Here is a 23,089-nt window from a genome sequence, read left to right as displayed (position 1 = left end):
CCTCCAGCCCGTGGGCCTTGCTCAGCAACCATCACTGGCTCCCAGGTCTCAGAGATGACCTCAAGGCCTGACCCCACCTGTCAGCACCCACCACTCCCTGCAGCCTCGTTGGGCTGGATGAACACATGGCCCACCTGTGTGCAGGAGCAGCTGCCCCCAGAGCACACCACTCCTTGAATAGAGGAACAGCCTGGGTCTCCACCTGCCCTGGTGGACGCCAGCCCTCCCTCTGTCTGGAGCACCCACCCACATTCCCACATGTCTGCAGCTCACCCACGCTCCTGACACTGCTGGGACAATCCCCTGCTCCCAGCAGCCTGGTCAGGGTGAGGCGCTCTCCTCTGGGCTCTTACCAGGTACCCTGTGGGCTGCAGAGGTGGTGGGCAGGATCCACGTCTTCTTCTTGTGTGTACCCCCACCTAACATTTCCTGAGTCCAAGCAGACCTGGGGCTGGGGCTTTAGTCCCATTGCCGCCTTTTATCCCCATGACGACCCATAAGATAGCCCCTCATGAGGAGACCATCTCACAGATGGGAAACTGAGACTTGAAGGCGGGAAGTCATTTGCTCCAGGTGGTAGTGGCAGCAGCCACCTGAGCTCAGCAGCTGTTTCCGAGGTGCCTGGTGATGGGGGTGGGGAGTTGGGTAAAGGCAGCATGGATGGTCTGTTTGGGGCTAACGCTATCTTGGGGGCACATGTTGGTCTCAGGAGGCCTTGGTGTCTGTGGTGGAATCAGAGCCCTGCCCAGCACAGACTTGCAGCCCTGCACACTGCAGTCAGCAGCAGCATTGGCTGTACCCCTGGAAAATGCCAAAGACAGGCAGGCAGGCAGGTCACACATTGGTCACCCCCGACCCCTCGGCCCTCAGGAGCCCTGGGTGGGTCCCTGAGCACACCGGCCCTGACGCAGGGCCCAGTGTTTCAGGGACCGTTTGTCTCTGGTACCTGGCAGGTCAAGGTAAAGACCGTTAGCTCTGAAGTGCCCCTGAACCAAGGGTTCAAGAAAGAGGGGATGGGGAGGGGTGTGCCAAAGGCTGGGGCAAGCAGAAGAGCACAGGACCTGGAGTCTCACACCTGCTGTGTGGCCCCAGACAAGTCACAAGCCCTCTCTGAGCCTCTGTCCCTATTTGTCAAGTGGGGCTCCAAATACTCACCACACTGCGTGGCCCCAGGAGCAGCCCTGAGAGCAAACAGGACAAATGGACATCGGCCTCCCCTCCCCGAGTGGCCAGCAGGCCAGGGACGACCGAGCATCTCTCTGTGCTGGTCCAGAGCCTCCTCCCTCGGGCCGACCCAGTCAAACCTCCCCAACCACCCTCCATGCATATTCTGGGTAAATCCAGAACACAGAACAGCAGAGCCCTCAGAAACCACTGCCACGTGGGTAAACTGAGGCTCTGGGCCATTCTGGGCCCATCCGGCTCTGCTCTCTCTTTCCTATGGGTTATTCAAACTCAAGCCCTCACTGACCCTGCCGGGCTCCAGGCTCAGAGGAAGCAGAAGCAGCCCCCGCTCTGCTCCATGCCCTCGGCAATGCCAGCCAGACCCACCACCCAGGGAAAGGGGGCCTAGTCTACCCATCATCCCCTCACCCCGACCCCAAGCAAGATTCTGGGGACCAGGCAGATCTGTGTGAACAGGACCTGGAGGGGCCAGGATGCCTCCTGAGCAAATCGGGGCCTGGGCAGAATGGAGCCCCCCTTGTCCTAGGGCAGAGCTGGGGCTGTGCCCACCCCTCATGCCAGGGGCTCCTCTCACTGTCCACTCAACACGACTTGCCCCTTCCTAGCATCCACAGGGGGCTGGCACACTATTTTTAGAAAGCCACAAAAAGCCATAACTGAGCGCAAAAATGACCCGATTAGCAGCAGGCCTGGGAGGGAGGTAGGAAAGGCACTTGGTTCCCTCTTAAAAGGGGAGCCAGGAACCTCAGTGCTGGGGAGGGCCTCAGGCACCATCCAGTACTACCCCACAGGGACCCTGAGGCCCAGAGAGGGGTACACACTACCCGAGGTCACACAGCGGCTCAGAAAGTGGGGGAGCTCCTGACATTCTGATATGACTGAGATCTGGGACACACATGGTCCCAGAGAGGGGCTCAGAGTCTGACACCTCAAGTTTAAGTCCAGACCCTGAAGTTGGCCAGTTGGGTGACCTCGGACCAATCAAGGGGCATTTCATTCTCAGTTTCTCCACCTGCAAAATGAGGATAATAGTGCCGATATGGCCAAGTCACTGTGCCAGATGGGCCCACGTGTGGTCCCAAGGGGGCAGGCCTGGCCCCTGCACAGAGGGTGGCTGAAATGACCCTCATGCCCACACATGTGACACACACAACACACGGGCTCTCCATGGGTGTACACACGTTTGGGCTTCTGTCTGTGTGGCCCTGTGTGTGTGTTCTCATGTGTGTGACCCTGGGCATATACCTGGGCTCGCGCACGAATGTGGTTGCTATGAATGTGAGAGAGTATGCACACCTGAGTCTGTGCCCGTGCCAACACAGTTCCATTCATCCTGCCTCTCTGCCAATCTGTACTTGCCCCTTTCTTGAAAAGCAAACAAACACACAGCATTTTCTACAATTCAATAATAAAAAAAGCAAACAACCCAATTAAAATTGGGCAAAGGATCCAAATAGATATTTCTCCAAAGATATGAAAATGGCCAATACGCACATCAACGTCACTAGCCATCAGGGAAATGCAAATCAGAACCACCCAGAGATAGTACTTCACTCCCACTAGGATGGCTAGTATAAAAAGACAGACAGTAACAAGTGTTGGTGGGGATGTGGAAAAATCAGAACTTCCTACACTGCTGGGGGAGGTCAAATGGTGCACCTGCTATGGAACAGTTCGGTGGGTCCTCAAAATGTTAAATATAGTTACTGTATGACCCAGCAATCCCCCTCCTAGGCATATACCCAAGAGAAATGAACACACGTTTCCACATGACTTGTACCTGAATAGTCAAGGCAGCGTTATTCACAGTAGCCAAAAGGTGGAAACATCCCAAATGTCCATCAATGGAAGAATGGATAAAGAAAATGTAGTATGTGCGTACGTTGGGATATTAAGCCATAAAAAGGAGTGAAGCACCGAACTGACACACATTACGGCATGGACGGACCTGGAAAACACTGTGCTCAGAGAAAGATGCCAGACACAAAAGGTCACTCGCCGTGTGATTCCATTGATATGAAATGTCCAGAATAGGTAAGTCGATGGCGAGAGCAGATGACTGTCGCCAAGGGCTGGAGGGACTGGAGGATGACAGCTAAGTGGTACGGGGTTTCTCCTGGGGGTGATGAAAATTTTCTAAAATTGGCTGTGGTGATGGTTGCACAACTCGGTGAAAACACTAAAAACCACTGAAGCACACGCTTCAAGTGGATGAATTGTACGGTATGAGAATTACATCTCAATAAAGCTGTTACAAAAACATACAGCATTTGATGGTTTTTAAGGGATTGCATACAACTTGTCCTACTTGATTTAAATCCTCACGGGGGCCCCACCTCGGTTAGGATGCTCTGCTCAGAGGAGAAAAGTGACTGGCCTGAGGTCACACGAGGTCAGCCACAGAGCTGGGCTCTAGCCCGGGACACAAGGACCTGTACTCAGACCACGCCCAACCTGCCAGGACAGGGACATGGAATGGTCCTGCCTCCCACCTCACTGACCAGGCCTGGTCCCGGGGTTGCCTGTGTCAGCCCCTGGCACTCTAGTCACTGTCTCACCCCTTCCTGTCCTCACTCACTCTGTCAGCACCCAAGTGTCTCCCTAGCACCAAGCACAACCCACCCTTCCGACCAAACCCCAGAGTCCCGGGGGTGAGGCCCTCAGCCCCACCCATCCCCAAGCCCAAGGCCACGCATAGAGCAGCGCAAGACTGACACATTGCAGCCCAGAGTGATGGGGTGGGAGGAGGTTCACAGAAAGTGCAGACAGGGCCACCATAAGAATCATGGAGAGGTCAGCAGCACAGGGTAGCTGGAGGGACTGGGGCAGAGAGCGAGCAGTGAGGGCCCTGCTCAGGAAGGGATGCTGAAGGCGGGTCCTGAATGATAAGAGAAGTGAGCCATGCGCAGGCATAGGGAAGAGTGTTCAGGCAGAGGGAACAGCAATGCAAAGGCCCAGAGGAAGGCATGAGCTGAGTGTGTGTGGTCTGACCCAGCAGAGCGAGTGGGAGATGGAGTGGGCCATACTACAGGGACTTTGGGAGCCCAGGGGGAGGATTTTAGACTTTATGCTAAGATGAAGAGCCCCTGGAGGGTGCTGCTGTGACTGTCATTGAAAAGGACCCTCTGGCTGACAGGAGGGGCACGGCAGAAGCAGGGAGACCCACTCGGAGGCTGTCGCGAGGGTCAAGGTGAGAAATGCTGGTGGCCTACCAGGTGGAGGTAAGGCGTGGCCAGCCTTGGGACACAGTCTGCGGGTGAAGCCAGTGGACTAGCAAGTAGACTGGGTGAGGGGTTTAGAAAAAGATGAGCCCCAATGGACTTCTGATGTGGGGCCTGGGTGGCTGGTGCGGCTGCCGCTGAGAGACGGGTGGAAAGGATCAGCTTTGGGGTAAAGAAATCAAGGAGCTGCCTTGGCCAGGCAGTTTGGGGTACCAGGGGGACAGGAGAAGACAGGCGGGGCAGCTGGGCCCTCAAGTCCATCACCATCACCGAGAGCCAATGCCAGATGGAACTGGGGCTCTGTGGTGACCCTGGCCGTCATTCATTCCCAGATTGCATGCGGATGAGGCTCAGTGTAGTGGGTTCCAAAGCAACAGGTCACAATGGGGCTGCTGGGACTGCTGGGGCTGACACGGGGTAGAGACACGAGACAGGGGGGTCCCTGAGTCCTCCGGGCCACTGCTGGCTGGTGAGCTCCCTGCTCATCTCAGCACCCACCCCCACCCCATCTGGCTCCAGGCTCCCACAAGCCTAGAAGTGGGTGAGAGAGTACTGCTCCCACACACACAGCTTAAGGCTGGAAAGAGTGAGGGCAAGGAGGCCAGGAGACAACCCTAGGCCACACAGGCAGCTCCTAGTGTCACCCAACTGAGCAGGTACAGTGCCCATGTCCAGGTTTTGGGGGGCATAAGGAGCTGGGGAGAGAAGCCCAGGGGCCCCAGGGGGGCCAGCGAGCCCCTTTTGACTGCCCATGTCCCTGCCTGGCCCCCGGGCCTCAGCCTGGGTTCAATCCCAGGGCTGGGGGTACAACTCCTTGCCTAAGCTGCCTCCCAGCACACACAGGACTCAGGTTGGGGGAGAGTGTCCCGGGTGAAGCAGGGTGTTGGCAGCAGCAGTGGGGGTCAGGCAAGCCAAGAGATGCCTCCAGGCCCAGCTAGGCCACAAATCCTGATTCGTGCACTTGAAGAATCGGAAGCCCAGAGCCCTGGACCACTTGGGTCCAGTCGGGCTCTGCCCAGTGACGGCTGGGCACGCTCCTCCGGCCCCATTTCTGCACCTGCCAAAGGGAGGCCATAACAGCACCCGCCTCGCAGGGGCTCGGCAGTGTGAGCACATTAGTGCCATTCAGGGCTTAGGACGCCAGACAAGGGAAGCGCAGGACACACGTGGCTGCTTTTATTATCCATCTCCGAGCGGGTTTAGACCCTGGGCCTGGGGCGGGCGAGTGAGGGGGGAGGGGCGAAGTCCCATGCTGGTTCTGTGTGTGTGTGCACACGCGTGCGTGCACATGTCTCTGTGTGTGTCTGTCCTTCACTCTCAGTTTCTGTCTCTCTGTCCCTCAGCCCCTCTGCGTCGCTGTCTTTCTGTAGCCCCGCCCCAGCCCCCACCCGGCTCGGCTCCAGCTGAGTCAGTGTCTCCACGCTAAGCTCTTCCTTGCTGTTGTCATAAACAAAGCATTGGAAAAAGTCACGCCAGGTCCAAACACGCCGACACGCCCGCACCCCAGGCTTTTGTTCTGACCCAGCGAGGCCCTCACACGCTGCGTACAGCCCTCCAGGTGGGTCGTGCTCCAGCCGGGCATGGGGAACACCAGGCCCAGCGTGGGCAGAGCCTGGCCCAGGGCCACACGGCAAGGGGCAGGGTCTGTGTCCTGAGCTGGGCGGGCTTTCCAGGAGCTTCCACCCCTGCCCCATAGCTCTGGGGGAGGCTGGGAAGGCCTCTCCTGCAGCCCCGACTTCCGGCAACCTCTCTTGTTAGGGAGGTCAGCTCTGGGCAGCCTGCCCTTGTGAACGCTCCCTGGTCCAGGCTTGCAGCAAAATTAGCAACTGCGTCTGTGTGGGGACACGATGGCACTAGAGTCCCTTCCTCCCCAGGGTCAGCACCTGGACCCCCACCAGGGTGCAGAGCTGAACTGCCAGGTTCAAATCTCTACCTCTTACCAGCGTGTGATTTGGGGTGAGGCATGAGCCTCAGTCTCCCCACCTACGACGTGTAGACAGTAGAAGCCAGGATGGGTGACATTTGTGAGAGTGGGCGTTGGGAGATGGCTGCAGTCATAAAAGAAATGATCCTCCCAAAAATGGTGGCAGGAGAAGTGGGGCACGGAGACAGGCTTAGGTCCGCACGGGGCCTCGCCCCTGGGAGGCTGAGGGTGGAAGCCTGGCCACCCCGTACTCTGTGTCCTGCCTCAGTATACAACAGCCCAGAGCCCTGGACCCCTTTGGAACCCTTTGGCAGAACCCTGATGTAGGCTCTGAGGAGGCAGAGGGTCTTCCTGCCCCCCTTTCTGAGGAGAAAACTCCAAGTCCTGGCTGAGTCTGGGCCCCAGGCTCAGCCCCTGGTAGAGATGGTTAGACTGAGGCCCAGAGAGAGCAAGGCTGGGCCCAACGTCACACAGTGAGACCTGAGCAGCTGGCACAGGTGGGTCTGCATCCCTGACAGTGCCCTCTCTGCCCCTGAGCCCCATCCCCATCCCACGGCCTGTCCTGTCTGTGGGGGCCCTGCCAGGGAAGCTGGAAAATTCCCACACTGGCCGAGTTCCAGGCAGCCTGTGAGGGCCCGTGTGAAAGGATCAACCACCGCTCAGCCCACAGCCCCAGCTGGTAAAGGGCCCACTGATCGGGCTTCCATGCCACCCACTGGAAGACCTAGAGCCTGGTCACTTGCAGGTCACCTCGGGAACCGCCCCACTCAAGTGCAAGCTGGCTTCCAGGGCAGGGGACAGAGCCTCGGCCCATTTGGAGTGACCACAGCCTCATCACGTCCTGAGCCAGGAGAGGGCTTGAGTGGCTTCACCTCCTGGAAGGTCTTTCTGACTCTGACATTCAACGCCTCAACCATCCATAGTGTCCTGGATGCCGAAGACCCAGAGCCTTGGAAACGTCTGTTGTGCTACCTCAGGCTGAGCCCCCGGCATGGGGCAGGCAGTGACAGAACCGACGGGGCAAATATGTGCTTCCCTCAGATAAGGGCTTGTGTGCACAGCCCAGAGCCATCGGCTCCCTCAGGCCATCCTGGGTGAAAGGCTCCCAGAGCAGGGCTGGTGGCTTTCACTCTGTCTCACTCTGTCTCCCAGGGCCCTGTCGCAAACTTGACATTCAGCAGGCACTCAATGCATGCAGGCTGAACAATAACTGACTGCCAAGGGGATCGGCCCTCACCGCCCCGTGCAGCCCCAGGCAGCAGCAGGTCAGCGACCTCAGCTCCCCCTCAGCTGGGCTGGAGGACAGTGTTTTGGGAGGAGACAGTCAGATCTGGGTTCAAATGTCCACTCTGCCCCTGACCAGGGTGACTCTGGGCAACTCCTGACCCTGGTGACTGCTGTGCCACCCAACAGAAGACTCACACAAGCCACATAGGTCATTTCAAATTTTCTAGCAGACACATAAAGAAAAGTGAAAATAACCATGTGAACTTAATTTTAGTAACCAATTTTATTTAGCCAATCTATCTAAATATTACCATTGTAACATGTAGTCAATGTAAAGATTATTAAAGAAATGTTTACTTCCTTTTTCCTTTCAAAGTCTGAAATCTATTGTGTACCTTAGTCACGGCGCATCTCAGTTTGCACACGCCATGTTTCATTCACGTGCTCCCCTGCCAGCCAGGACCTGTGGCCTCCGGAGTGGATCGTGCGGCCCTCGAGCCCTTATCCCTCCTCAGGACTAATGCCAGGCCTTCCTGAGCCTGGTCTGCAAGGCCTCGGACAGGGGCCCGGTGTCCAGTAGCGCATAGGACCTGGAGTCGCCCTCTCTCCTCCAAGGCCCCTGCCAGTGGCCAACTTGGAAGCCTCCAGACCTCCCCTCTCAGACACCTGGATGTGAGTCACTCTGCTGCCTCAGATTGTCCACAAATTGATGGCCTTTGCTGAGCCCCTACTGCGTGTGGCTGGTGGGCTCAGGGCTCACTCCCAACACAAATGTCACCCATAAAGCAAACCAGTGCACTGACAGCGGTCCAGGGCGGCCACGTGAGCCAGGATTAGGGGCGGCCCCTATGCCTGGTCATGTCTGAGCGGCACATGATGGGCGGGACTCAGTGTTCCATGGCCGCTTGGGGTGGGGGTCGGAGCCCAGTGCAGGTGGAGCCCAAGGGCCCAGGTGGGGGTGGGGCAGTGGCTGGAGGGCAGTCCCTCTCCTGCTCAGAACCTTCCAGGCTTTCCAGGCCACCACAGCACTCACATGCTGGGGTCACGGCTCCAGCCCTGGCCCCTCCTCTGGCCTCAGGTCTCCTCTCAGTCCAATTTGCCTTCGATGTTCCCACAGGTTCTGGAAAATACCATCTGCTTTCTGGCCTCTGGGCCTTGGTGCATGCTGTTCCCTCCACCTGGGGCCCCTTCCCTGCATTCAACTCCAGGCTGGTCTGGGTCACTCTGATCCTCCCTCGGGTCTCAACTGACCTGTCACCCTGCCAAGGAAGCCCTCGCCAACAGTCCTGACCGAATACGGGGCCCGTTGGAAACACCCTGTCCTGCTCGCGGCCCCTGGGGGCCCTGAGTTTCTAATAGGCATTCCTGGAATACAAGGTTCACCCCTAACTATTGTGTTCCCCCTCCCCCAACCCCTGGCAGAAGACAGCTGCATTGAGGACACATTCAGAACCACCCCCAAGCTCATTTCCAGTTAACAGAAGAGGCAGGTCAGGAGGGGCCTGAGCCACAAGTGTCATTCAATAGATGATGAAATAGGCCTGGGGCAGGCTTGAGCGGCCAGAGGGTGGAGGCCAGCAGGCATGAGGGAAGACCATGTCGGTGGGGGGAGGCCTAGTGTGGGTCTGGACGCCCTGAAGGGCACAGAGCAACTGGTACCTGGAGAGCCCCAGGGCAAAGCCAGTGCAGGGTCATCACAAGAAGGTCTAGCTTATATGGAGTAGTGAGCTCCCCACCCCTGGAGGCATAGAAGCAAGAGCACCAGGTGCTGGAAAACATAGGGCTTGATTTGCCCCTGTAAGAGGTTTCCTTCAGCTCTCAAGATTTAGGCATAGCCCAAGGTCACAGGCAAGGCCTAAAGGGGGCCGTCCCACCCACCTGGGCCATTCCCCCTCTCGAGGCCAATCATTAATTGGCATCGCTTGAGTGGCTGCTCCCACGAGTGCCCCCCGGCTTCCTGCCAGCTCATGGCCCGGCTCCCATCCGGTGCCCAGGCCACCGCATGCCTCTGACAGGGGCTGGCCATGCTGCCCGAGCCCACTCCCTGCTCGTGACTCCCAGCAGCAAGCCCTGGGAGGAACAAGGAGCCCGCTCAGACCACCATCACAGCACCCAGGGGGACTCCGTCTGCCTACAGGACGAAGCCCAGAGCCCTCCTAGGTACGGATGGCCAGTGGAAGACCTCGGCCTGGGTGGCGGAGAGCCCACCCAGCAGGGCAGTATACAGGGAGGGCCCGAGGCAGGTGCTGAGCAGGCCTGGGCTGAGAGATGCAGGAGGATGAGGTACTAGGGTGTGACTGGGCCTGGCTGTGGTCAAGGGAAAGCCAGGCAGGGGTGAAAAAGCTTCTCCCGGAGGGAAGTCAGATGTGAATCAGCAGAGCAGAGGGGAAGGGCCTCCCAGGGCAGGAAGCAGCAGGAACAAAGTCCCAGAGGAGGCAAGGGGCCTGGCATGCTCGGGGAAGAGGAGGGAGTCAGCTATTGCTGAAGCCCTGGTTCTGAGAAGGAACAGAGGGAGGCAGAGGGCTCGTATGGCAGGGCTGCTGAGACTTCAAGCTGAGGAGTTAACTTTATCCTGGGCAATAGGGAGTTATTGCAGGTTTTAGAGGACGGGAGTAACATGGCATGGCCAGGACGGGGTGGGAGGCAGGAAGAGGCACTGACAGCTGCCAGGGGAGGGCTGGAGAGGCAGGCCCTGCAGTGGCCATGGGACAGCGTAGAGGGGTGGCCAGGGGAGTAACACCTGGCTTCTGCTGAGACGTCTGGTTGGTCAGGCGAAGGCTGGACACGGGAGATTTAAGCAGCAAGAAGCTGAGCGTGTCGAGCCAGAGGTTCCCGTGGGTCGGCCTCACTGTGAGGTCCACAGGGAGTGGCCATGCTAGTCTTGGCCCCCAGGGAGAGCCAACTGGAGTGGGCTGAGAGGAGCAGCGGTGACGTAAGAGGAAGCCCAGGCGAGCGGGGCCCAACCAAGGAAGGGGTCTCTCAGCCACACGAAGGTCACGAAGGCCTGGGCACCACTGGTGGGAGCAAGAGAAGGTGAGAGACGGGGACAGTGGGTGTGGACAGCTCTGCCAGGACGCTTGCCTATGAAATGCTCATGAAAGTGAGGGGGGTGTCTTAGGTGGGCTCCCCAAAAACAGAGCTCCAGACTCCAGGTGCCGAGGGTGCTCAGGGCACGAGGCGCACCCAGAGCAGCCCTACCTCGAGGCAGGGGGGCGGCCTGAATACTCCCCGCCTCAGTCCATCCTTGGCTGCGGCTGCCCCACCCTGTGGGCCGAGCTGCGGACCCTCCCAGGTCCCCGTGGGGCTGAGGGCCAGTTTCCAAAGAGGAACAGCTGAGCTGATAGCCACGATCCCCACAGCCCCAGGGGCTGCGTGACACTCAGTTAATTAAGGTAACCTGGATGGGCATTGACAGTGCCCACTGGGGGGCAGGTCACTGGCAGGGCCAACACCACTCTGGGCTTTGGACGGTCATTGGAGTCCGGCATTTACTGGGGTACTGATGGTGAGTCCCCCTGCCTAGGGCCTGAACCCAAGGAGAAGCTCGGAGTGACCACATCTCCCTCACCACCTGAGTCTCATGATCTCAAATAAAGTCCAAGCTGCCACCCCCTGTCAGGCCATGTCCACTGCCTGTCTCTCTCTGCACAGCGAGGCGGCAAGGATTTGCAGGAAGGAGACCTGGATCTGAACTCAGCTCTGCCACGTGCAAACTGTGTGGCTGCAGGAAACCTTATCATTCCCCTGGGCCTCAGTTTCCTCAGCTGTGCCGTGGGGGTACTCACAGCTGCTTCAGATCCCCAAGTCTCAGGGGTGAGGGGCCAGGCAGACAAGTGGGCACCTGGCACCAAGCGGGCCTGGTGTCAATGCCCTCCCAACTACACTGGATGAGTGGGCAGCTCCACCTCCCCAGTTGGCACCTGCAGGGAGGAACTGCGCTTGGGTGGTGGGGCCCCAGGGAGGGGTGGGGCCACCTCCCTAGCTGTGCCAGGTGCCACCCACAGGCTGCTCACCACAAAGGGGCCCCCGGGGCTCTCCCCACGCCACCCCCAGCCCCATGCCAGGCGTTCCAAGCCCTGTAGAGCTCTGCCTCTGGCCTGGGTTCCAGCAGCTGTGGTTCCTTGGCTCTCTGGGACCGGAAGGACATGTTGTGCCCACACGTTCAGAGGCTCACCTGTGCCCGCAGGCTGGGGTCTGAAACAGGGCACACCCCACATGCCCGGTGCTGCACCCCTAATTACTACTCTCCCAATCCAACCCTCACAGTCGTCTGAACAGTTCCTCATACCTTACAACGGTGTGACTATTCCCACCCTCACTGATTCAATAGCAGTTTATTGAGCACCTACTGCGTGCAGGCACTGACAAAGGCACTGGGGACCTGGCTCAGGGCCTGCTCACTCAAAGCTCATGTTACAAATGAGGAAACTGAGCAGCCCTGAGTGCCATGCCCAAGGTCACACAGCCAGACTCAAATCCAGGTCAGACTCCAGAAGACTCGCTTTTCCCTTTGAGCACCTCTCTGGGCTTCAGTCTCCTTGCGTGTAAAATGAGCACAATGGAGCCTCCCCAGGGCTGTGAGGGGTCTGTACACAGTGCAGCGGGGCACAGCCAGCAGAGCTCTGCCACCCCTGCCTGATGTGCTGCGGTGGCTGCCACTGTCCTTGGAATTGGAGGCCCACCCACCGCTCTCCGACCGGTCGCACTGCTCCATGCTCCCACGTGAGTCACACTGCAGCATCCCTCACACATCTGCTCACACTGTTCCCGCGTTCTGGCATCCCTGCCACTCTCGGGATCATGACAACAGCACTGCCCACGGGCCGGGAATCATTCGCATCAAGCCCCCAAACAGCCCCATGCAGAAACTACTACTGTCATCCCATTTCCAGGTACAGCAGTGGAGACATAGATGGATGAAGGCCCTGGGTGCACACAGCAGCTGGGCAGCAGCAGGAGGGCACGCCTCCAACCCTGTACCCGACTGGACACCACCAACCTGCCCAGCTCATGTCCATGCCAGGACGACATCCCCCAGCCCCAAAGCCCAGAGCAAGGACCCTCGTCCACTCAGATAGGCTGGCTGCCATCGACGCTGTCCTTGTCCCAGATGCGGCAGTGTCCCAGAGGGCCAGGCCAGGTCTGAGTCTCCCTGGAATCCCAGGCCCCCACCCAGGCCAGGGAAATGCTGGGCAAAGACACTGGTCAGAACAGGACAGCACAAAACAGCAAGCGTGGGTGGCCTGGCTTTTGGCGGGTGGCCTGGTCCCCAGACACCTGAAGGCCGGATGGGGGTGTTCCCGCGAGCCCGGAGGTGCCCTTACCTACTCGGAGCTCTTGCCCGAAGACGGTCTTCTCACCGAGGGCGGAGCAGTTCCAGCGCCCAAAGCGGAACTGGTACTGGCACTCGTTGATGCCCATCTGCGCCCCCTCCCCAATCACAATGATAGCATCGGGCCGGCTCTGGCAGATGGCACGCTGCCGCGGCGCCAAACCAGGAATCTTGTTGCAGATGATGTTGGCTCCCAGGGCCACGACGGATGACAGCGCTCTGCGGACAGAGAGGGAGAGGACACGGAGGTGAGCGGCAGTGAGTGTGTCCCAGACGCCCACCACAAGCCAAGCTCTGCCCTCCAGGGGCCACTTTCCATTGATATTCACACGTGATCCTCACTTGAAAAGGCACACACACAACCTTGAAATCGCAAGACGCACAAGATCACAGGACAAGTCCCATGAATCAAGAGTCCCACGGAACTGAGAGTCCTACAGAAGGCAAGAACCATGGTCCCCTGTGCCTCTGAATCAGATACACAGACCCTTTGGGGATGTGACAACCATCAGCTCCAGACAGTACTCAGTTTCCCCCAGTAGCAAACCCCAACTCCCAGAACTGGGGCTCCCCCATCATTGTAAACCTGGCTCCCCAGAGGGTGCCTGGGCCATCTAGCCCACTGAGCGGGCGGCTGGGCTGGGAGCCATGCCAACTGGGTCCCGGTTCCACTTATAGCCCATGCATGACCTCGGGAAGGCACTCTGCTTCTTTGAGCCTCAGTTTTCACATCCATGAAATGGGGGTACAAAACCGGTCAATCAGTCATCACCAGCACTATACAGGCTCAGACCAGGGAGAAAGGCCATACCCATGAGGGACAACTGTTGTTATTATTCATTCATTTCTGGATGATGAGATGAGCTCAGAGGAGGAAAAAGGAGTTGACACGACTGAGCACCTACTGTGCGCTGGGCTCACAGGGCACTTCACCACAGCATCACCCTCAGAGCAGTCCGCTGAGGGCGCCTAGTAATTGTCCTCCAGGAAATGAGGCCTGAGACAGGAGGGAACCTGCCAGGCTCCGTCTCCCTTGTCTTGAGCTGTTATCAGTGTGATTGTTTGTTTGATGGGGTGAAATTCACATAATATAAAGTCAAATATGTTGAAATGCACAGTTCCGTGGCATTTGGTACATTCACAACATTGTGCAACCACCACGCCTACCAAGTTCCAAGACATTGTCACCATCCTGAAAAGAAACCTCGTGCCCCTTAGCAGTCACTCCCCATTCTCTTTTCCCCAGCCCCCCTCAACCACTAACAGGCTTTCTGTTCCTCTGGATTTGCCTGCGCTGGACTTCTCATATCAATGGAATCATGTCACATGTGGCCTTTTGTGACCGGCATCTTTGACTTACCACAATGCTTTCAAGGTTCATCAATGTTGTAGCGCGTACCAGTACTTCGTTCCTTTCTAAGGCTGTCCCACTGTCTGGAGAGACCACAGTCTGTTTCTCCATTTGTCCCTGATGGACACTGGGTTGTTTCCACCTTTGGCTGCTGTGAATAGCCCTGCTATGAACATGTGTGGACAAGTTTTTGTCTGAGTCCATTTTCAGTTCTTTGGGGCATATATACCTAGGAGTGGGGTGGCTGGGTCACAGGACGGTTTGTGTAGCTTTTTGAGAAACCACCAAACTGTTTTCCACAGCAGCTGCCTCAGTTGGTTTCAAGCACCTAGAGAAGGGACAGCAACTTGGGAGGAGGTGGGGAAGTTTCAGCAATGGCTAAGCTTCACAACAGCACCTGGCTTCCAACAACAGACCGGATGGCTTAGAGAGCGGCAAAAGGTGGAAGTGGGGGAGATCAGGAGGGGCTCCCCAAAGCCAATGCCCACCGCCCTGGCCTCCTGCATGGTCACTTGCCTCCTACTCATTGCCTGCCAGCCCTTCTTGAGAGAAACGAATCTGTGTTTCTCCAGGGTGGCCAAGCACCCACAGCCAGCCGGGAAAGTCCCCGTGTGGTGTGAGCCCACAGCACGTGCTGTGACCAGGACGCCCAACCGACACTCAATCCCCACAGCCCGCCCGCCTCACCCGCTAATCTGGCCAAGACCCCCCTGGGTCTCCCACAGGCACAATGGGCAGAAACGTGGAGGCTGGCATGGAGGAAGGGCATCTAGGTGGGTGGGGCTGGGAGCGGGCTGGAACCTGGGGGAATTCAGCCCAGAGTAATTGCAGACCCTCAGAAAACCGACCAGGGAAATGAGATGTATGGGAACAGCCTCCAAGCCACAGGTCAGAGCCCGCTTCGGGTCCCGGACACTAAGAGCATGCTGTCCATTCCCAACTTCTAGCAGGCTCGGGCTGCAAAGCCCCACCGCCTGGTGCAAGAACTCTGGCTGGGGCAGGAGTTTGGACAAATGGGGTCTGACTGGGGTGACCCCAATGGGACTTGGGGTGGATGCTGGGGGAGGAAACAGATCATTGTAGCCCTGGTGTCTGCCTCCAGGCGGCCAGCCCAGTCCCGATACCAGCACCCAGATCTGACTGTGTCACTCCCCTGCTCCAAGCCCATCCGTAATCCCCCAGGCTCCTTTGCCTAGAACCGGAGGCCTCCTGGGATCCGGCTCCTGACGACCTGCCGCCTTTGCTTGTGCTGACCCCTCTGCCTAGGACGCCGCTCTCCCTCCTGTGTTCTGTCTGCAAATGCTATTCCCCCTCCAGGCCCAAGTGCAAGCCCCACTGGGCTTACACCACAGGATCCCAGGCACGGAGGACGCATTCAGTGGGGCACTTGTCTCTCAAGTACCGACCTTACCCCTGGTGTCACAGTTTCCATGCCCAGCTTTCCCACCAGACTGCAAGCACCTCGAGGGCAATATCCAGACTCAGCTGAATTTGGGGCCTGGGGACTGCCCCGCAGCTGTCCATGGGTGTTTGTGGGATGGAGGGATGGGTGAACAAATGAGTACGTACTCAAGGGTCACTTCTAAAAGAGTCCTACAACTCAATACAAAAAGGTAATCCAATTTGCAAACGGGCAGTGGACCTGAACAGACATTTCTCCAAAGAAGAAATGCAAATGGCCAACAGCAGGTGAAAAAATTCTAACCATCACTCATTTAGGAAAATGCAACTCAGAACCACAGTGAGGGGCCACCTCACACCTGCAGGGATGGCTCTGCTGAAAACAACAGAAAATGGCGCGTTGGTGACACACTGCTGGTGGGAATGTACCACGGTGCAGCCGCTGTGGAAGAGCTGGGAAGCTCTTCAAATAGTTAAACATCGAATGACCATAGGACCCAGCAATTCTACTCCTTGGTAATATATCCAAAAGAATTGAGGACAGGTGTTCAAACAAAAACGTGTACACAAGTGTTCACAGCAGCACGATAACCAAAAGGAGGAAACAACCCAAATGCCCATCAGTGAATAAATGAATACTATGCAGCCATAAAAAGGAATGAAGTACAGACACATGTCATATGGATGAACCTCAAAAACGTGGTAAGTGAAAGAAGCCAGACACAGCAGACCACATACTGATTCCATTTATCTGAAAAGCCCAGTGAAGGTAAATCCACAGAGACAGAAGGTAGATTAGTGGTTTCCAGGGGCTGGGGAGATGTGGGGTGGGGAGTGTCTGCTTAATAGGTCTGAAATTTTCATCTGGGGTGATGAAAAAGTTCTAGAACTATTGGATAGAGGTGGTGGTTACACAACGCTATGAATGTACTAAAAGCCACTGACTTGCACACTTTAAAATGTTTATAGTGACAAATTTTATGTTATGCGTATTTTCACCGCAATTTAAAAAAATTCTATCTACGCACAGGGCTTCTACGCCCCGGCCATAGAGGAATTGGGGGAAGGAGACCCACCTCACACCCCACTTATACTCGCAGTGTGCTTCCCCAGGTGTCGGGGGGCTGATGGAGTAGATGGAGGGGAGCCCCAGCATAACAGTGCATGGATTAAAGGTGAACTGTAGACATCAGGGAAGAGAGTTATAGTGTATTTTGTGCCAGGAGCGTAAATAATCAAATATGGTTGATAATTCAGAAATAATTTAAAAATTGTCTTCCTTCAAATGTGGGGATTTTCCCCCTAACAATATTAAATGCTCTTGCTGTGAGCACCAACCTTGGACAGCTGGCCTCTGTGCTATCTCGGTCCTTTGCTGGCAAGGTGAGCCTTGCTCTCACCATTTACAGGTATGCAGACCAGAGCTCAGAGATGCTAGGGAACCTGCCCAAGGCCACACAGCCAGGCTCAGAGCCCAGTCTATGCTTCCAAAAGTTAGGTGGAGGCAGCACTGTGGCTCAGAGCACTGCACATAGTAGATGCATAACAAATGCTAGAAGACAGCCTAGAGTAGGAAACCATGCCCACTTTTCATTTTCAAAACACAGCTTACATCCTTCCCTTGCTTAAAATCCTCCAGGTCACTCATTAATTTATCCAGGTTTACGGACACATCCGTTGCTGGCATTTGAGGTCAGGTGGCGGGTGTCAGCGGCCCTGTCATCCCCTCCCCCACAGACTGCACATGCCTGGCCAGTCTGACCACTGCCCTCCCAGAGCAGGCCTGGCCATGCCACACCCCAGGTCTTGCCCACGCTCTTCCTTCCGCCTGGAGGGGAGGGGGCTGCTGATAGGGACGAGCAGCTTGGCCCTCATTAGGAAACCGTCGGAGTGGGAAAAGGGATAAAAATATATAATAACTAAATAACTGGTGCTCTGGAGAAGGAGAGGTGGGTGGACGCAGGCAGCATCCTGGGATAATTGGCAGTTTGGGGGTGAGGGCATGCTATGGCACTCTCATCAAGCCGCCCCACGGGTGGAGGGGGCCCGGCTCTCACCCCAAAGTGGGAAGAACCCTCTGGGCAGCTTCCCGGCCTGCAGCTGCCCGCCCAGGTGTCCGGGGAGAGGCTGGCAGGGAGCTTCTGAGTGGCCTGCGCACACAGAGAAGCTGGGCGGGGCACTCGTGTTTCAGTCACTGACTTTTTCCATGGAAAATTCTGCTCCAGGCTCATCCCCTGTGCTGTTCAGGGGCCTCAGGACACAGGCAAGATGCCAGGAGGAATGGGCAAAGCTGAAAGTCTGGAAACTTTCCTCACCCCTGGTCTGGGCCAATCCCAAGGAGGGAGCTCAGAGGAGAAGGGGTTTCGGGCCCTGCAGACAAGCAGCTCCCGCCTCGTCCTCCGGGGCTGTGGACAGGGCCTCTGATCTCGGGCCAGAGGGTGGGGAGGCCAGCAGAGGGCCTGGCACGGGGGTTGAACCGGGCATCGGGCGAGGCGGGGGCTGCCGCTGGACAACAACAAGATCGAACGATCTTCTGCTAGAGCCATCCCAAGGGGACAAGGGGTTCCAGTTGGGTGAGTGGCGAGGTGACCACTGCCAGGCGATAGATGGGTGCAGGAGTGGCCAAAAGGGTAGGACCTCTGCTGTGGCACTAGCCAGGTACCAGCCTACCCACCTGGCAGCCCCGTGGGGCAGGGATAAGGAACATGGGCGCCAGTGCCGGCCGGCTTGGCTGGAACCCTGGCTCTGCCTCTTCTTAGCTATGAGACCTCAGGCAAGTTGCTTAACCTTTCTGTGCCTCGGTTTCCACATCTGTGAAATGGGAGTAAGAACAGTCCTGACACGTCATATTGCTGCATAATGCAAAGTACATAGCACTCTGTAGCTGGCCTCTGGTGACAGGTCATCAGTGGTGGCCTTCATTAGCCCTCGTGGCCTGAGATTGGGGGACCATTCCTGACCCTCATTCGTTGAGCCCCCAGGACCCAGCTCCCTGGTAGGGAATAGGGACCGGCTTTGTCAGTCAGGGGGACTGATGATTAAAGCATTTCACTCTGGAATCTATACACTCAAGACAAACGAGCATTTATCGTCACCAAGGACATGCACTCCTGTGTCCAGCACAAACTGGGAACAATCACCCAGGCGTCCATCCCAGGAGAATGACAAATAAATTGTGGTATGTTCACACAGTGACCTACAGGGTGCTACAGCAAGAGAAAGGGCCAGGAGCTGACACATGTCCACGTGGATCATTCTCCCAGACACCACTGAGCGAAACCAGACAGAACACACGCTCTAGAGCAGGGGTGTCCAAACTGCGGCCCGCGGGCCAACTGTGGCCCGCGATCCATTTTTTATTGGCCCGCAGCAAATTCCAAAAATATATTTAATTTACTTAAATAAACTAGGTGAGGCAATACATACTTCACCTCGAGTGAGTGGCCCGGCTGTTTGTGTATTTTACCGCATATGGCCCTTGGTGAAAAACGTTGAAAAAAGTTTGGACACCCCTGCTCTAGACGGAGCAAAACTCCCCTTCAAGACAGAAGTCAGAACAGAGTCACTGTCGGTGGGAGGTACCCTAGGAGCCTGCTGGGTTCTGGACTGTTCTCTATCCCGAGCTGGGTGGTGGTTACACCGGTGCCCATGTATGTAAAAATGCATTCAACTGTCTTCTTGAGATTTCTGCACTTACTTTATATAAGTTACACCTCAATAAAAAAGTAAAATATTGAAATACACAAATTTACAGGGCTGGCAAAATAAGGCAAGAATGAAAATCCTAAGCTTTCTTACAAAAATTGAACTAAAATACACTTAAGAGATAAAATGTGAACATTCAAAATCATTGCTGTGTGCCTTGTGTGTGTGCCCAGCCTTAGGGGATGCGCTGTGGGCTAGACCAGCCGCCACCTCCAGGCAGATCTGGACCAGGCAGGAATACAGCCCAAACCCAGGCTCTCAGACACCCCAGGATCAAAAGGCATCCCTGGTCCTCTGAGGGCTGCCTGAGGCCTGGAGGGGCGGAGCTCTGTGCAGTGGCCAGTCTAGCTAAGACCTCCATCTAGGCCAAGCCCGACCCCACCAGGGCCCAGCGTGCATGTCTCCTCAGAGCAGCCCCCCACTTTGACATCCTTGGGGAGCAACATCTGAGTCACTTCACAGTCAGGGATCCTGAGGCCCAGAGAGGGGTCGGATAGGGGAGCCAGAGTCCACCTACACCCAGGATGAGAGCCATCCTGTCACCACCCCCCACCCCCCACCCCCGGTCTCTGTGGGGCACACCCGTTTCATTCAGAAGGTAACTACCCTCCAAAGCCTGTCCCAGCAGCCAGGAGTCTAACCTAAACGCCTCATGCTGTTAAATGCTAGGCGGCTCAAGGCAGACTGAATACCTACTGTGCGCTGGATTCTGGGCTAAGATGTCCCCTCAGTGGGGAGGCAAGTGTTATAATAATTATTATTATTCCCTCAGAATAGAAACCAGAGGTTCAGAGAGGTCCAGCCACCTGCCAAGTAGCTCAGGGAGGGAGGGAGGGGCGCAGGGTCTGGGACCCACACTTCCTGCCCCCAGACTGGTGAGTGCCTCATCTCCCCTATCTGTGACCCTCAAAGACAGTTGGGAGAGTGGTCACTTGTCCACCTGGAGAGCCATCCTCCCCCGTTGGTCCCTAGGGGCAGGTGGCTACATTGGAGCCAAGCTGCATTGCCCCACCCCGGGGGTGGGGGCTCCTGAAGGAAAGAAGCCCCAACTTGAGCCAGGCTGGAAGGAGTCTCTCAGACCAGGAGCTGAGTTATGGCCTCTCCCCAGACAGGACCCCCTAGGGACCTCTGCTGGCTCCAGGATGACAGGGGCCCTGTCCTGTTCTGCACTGTGCCTGACGTGGGGTCGTTGTGGAACTGAATGAATGACGGACAGATGAGCCAATGAGTGGAAAGGGTGGACACAGCTCAGACACATCTGTGGGGAGCCCTTCCAGGGACAGGGACCCCAGCTCGTGCAGAGAGCAGGACCATGAACCTGGGACATCCTCAGTGGGGCTGGGGGGCTGGGCAGGCAGCTGGGGGTGCTCATAGCACACCTCATTTTCACTTAGACTGCTACTGGTCGATAAAAAACAGCTTTATTCCCACTTTACACATGGTTAAGAAAATGTCAGCCTTCCCTACGAAGGCCCAGCACTTCAAGTCACGCGAGGTGGGCAGGTGACGGCATTGTAGAGACAAAGCCACCCCAAAGGGCCCTCCATAGGGCATCGATCCCCAGCATTGCCAGTGACAGGACAAGTTGTCTTTCTGTTTAAAAAGCCAGAGAGAAGTGGTGTCATTGCCAGCCCAGGACCATGTGACAAAACAGCCTGTCAGACCCAAGGGAAGCCTCACACCCTCTGATCTGTCCGTAGGGCCTTCAAACTACTGCCATAGATGTGGCTGGCTGTGTATGCCAAGGAGGCTGCAGGACCTCCTTTTTCCTATGGATTCCCCAACAGCTGCCCCACAAACCATAGCCCAGGAGAGAGATGCCCCAGTGCGCGGCACATGGCCCCACCATGCCAGGGACCCCCACCCACCTGGCCCCAGCTCCCGCTCTGAGTCCTTTCCCTGGACTGAGCACCAAATCTAACGCAACCCATCCCCCACCATCAGGTTTCTGCATCGTGCAGCCCCTGCCCCAAACCAACCACAGGATCCCGGAAGTGTTTCCCAGGCCAGGACCAGGGCAGCACTCAGGGGAGAAATCTGGCCCCTGCCCGCCTTCCCACTCTGCAGGTGGCACTACCACTCTTGAGAAGGCAGCCCTCTGAGGCCACCCTGCCCACCCAACCCCGCCTGCTCCTCCCAACACCAGCAGGACGGTGGCCTCAGGGCCTGAGCCAGGCCTCCCAGCCCTGAGCGGTCAGGGCCGTGTCAGTCGTGATGGCCGCAGGCACATTCCTTATGGCTCCCTCCTACCCCATAGCACTCTGGGTTCTGTCTCCACACTTTTGCCCCAGGGTCCACCTCCCAGAGACGTGCTCTCCTCCCCAACCACTCCTCTCCTCACTGCACAGACCCTCCCTCTGGAGGCCCCAGAGAGCCAGAACTCTGTGCTGGAACCCCTCAAGCTTTTCCTAATGCCATTTGTGGCAGGACCTGTGCACCCCACCTGCTACTGGTTCCCCAGGATGGGGATCCCCAGCACTGCCCAGCACCCCACTGGGCCCTGAGCTAGCCTTGGCTATGAACCCCCACCCCAGCTACCTGGGAGGTGGGGCCAAGCTAGCCAAGCTGGGCCATCCCCAGCCTCCGTCCGCCCATCTCTGGCCCCAGCCCTGGCTGCCCAGCAGTCCAGTGCTTCTCCAGCCCACACTGCTGGCCCGGGGCGCTTTGTAATTCTTCCTTCTTGGGCATCCTCCGGCAAAATATTTGAAGAATGTTCTAATTATCTGCGATCAGCCTGGGAGGCGAGCCTGGGTCCACTTGTCCAGGAAGTAACTTGGCAAATACCTGAGAGGGAGGCACCTGGCCCTCACGCCCACCCAAGGCCACGTCCCGCCAGCCTCTCCCTCAGGTGAGCAGGGGTGTCTCTGCAGCCCAGCAGGATCCCGTGGGGCAGCATGTGAAGTGGGGGCTAATGACTGCCTCAATATTCCTGCTTGTCAAGTAAGGATAAGAATGTCTTCTAGGTCTGGGCTCACTCTGCAGAGCCCCCGAACCAATGTCACAGTGCCAGAGCTTAGCGTCAGATGGGTCCCCGAAAGCCTCCTCTGTGGAATGGAACAGGATAGATGGGAACAGAGCTGGACGCAGCTGGTGCAAGGGCCCGGTGACACTCAGGTCAGGCCACCTGTCCTTCCTCTGGTCTTCCATGAATCTGTTCATCACTTTCCCCTGCTGGAGTTCTGGGCCCAACTCAGTGGGGAGTATGGGTCTTGGGGACATCCCCAGACCAGAAAGGTCACCACAAGTCTACCTCAGTTTTCTCATCTGAAAATAGGGTACAATCAGGCCTCTTTGGGTAAATGGCTTCTCCCTCTACTGGCCTGGGCGGGAAGAGCCTGGACCCTACAGGGTGATGGTGGAAGGGCAGCGTGCAGAGGGCAGGCACGATCGCATCCCAAAGACCATTTGACCTATCCCCTCACCTGCCCAGACACAGGATCTGCACTTTGGGGGAAGAGACAGGCCAGAAAGACCACCTTCCTGAGCAGCAGCCCCACCCTGTCCTACCTCTTCCCCATAGTGGCCCTTCAGGCTGCGCGCCTCAGCAACCCCACTTCACAGGTGAGGAAACTGAGGCTTTAAGAGAGCACCCAGAAGGGGGGCTCCATAACGGGTGGGTAGGGATGAGGGTGTCCCAAGAGGAGGAATAGAGAGGCCTGGGAGTGGGAAGGGCCCTGATGGGCAATGAGGCCCCCCTTGCCCCTCCCTGCCCCGCCCATGCCTCATTTTCCCATCTGCGTAGT

General features: G+C 57.1%; 1 protein-coding gene across 5 annotated transcripts in view; it reads right to left on the bottom strand.

The window, feature by feature from the left end:
• The window catches only part of WNT7B (Wnt family member 7B), a 50,262-nt gene that overhangs the window by 11,799 nt on the left and 15,374 nt on the right, over window positions 1-23,089 (bottom strand). For all 5 annotated transcript variants that reach the window (XM_019739269.3, XM_019739268.3, XM_074326562.2 and 2 more), the window contains exon 2: window positions 12,882-13,108. In XM_019739269.3, the coding sequence (XP_019594828.1) occupies window positions 12,882-13,108 (227 nt within the window). The remainder of the gene's footprint in view (window positions 1-12,881; window positions 13,109-23,089) is intronic.

The sequence above is a fragment of the Rhinolophus sinicus genome, chromosome 1, assembly GCF_057876585.1.
Source record: "Rhinolophus sinicus isolate RSI-liver-muscle chromosome 1, RSI-T2T, whole genome shotgun sequence".
Lineage (NCBI taxonomy): Eukaryota > Metazoa > Chordata > Mammalia > Chiroptera > Rhinolophidae > Rhinolophus > Rhinolophus sinicus.
The sequence above is the reverse complement of the archived record's forward strand: the minus strand, read 5'-3'. Positions and strand labels throughout refer to the sequence as shown.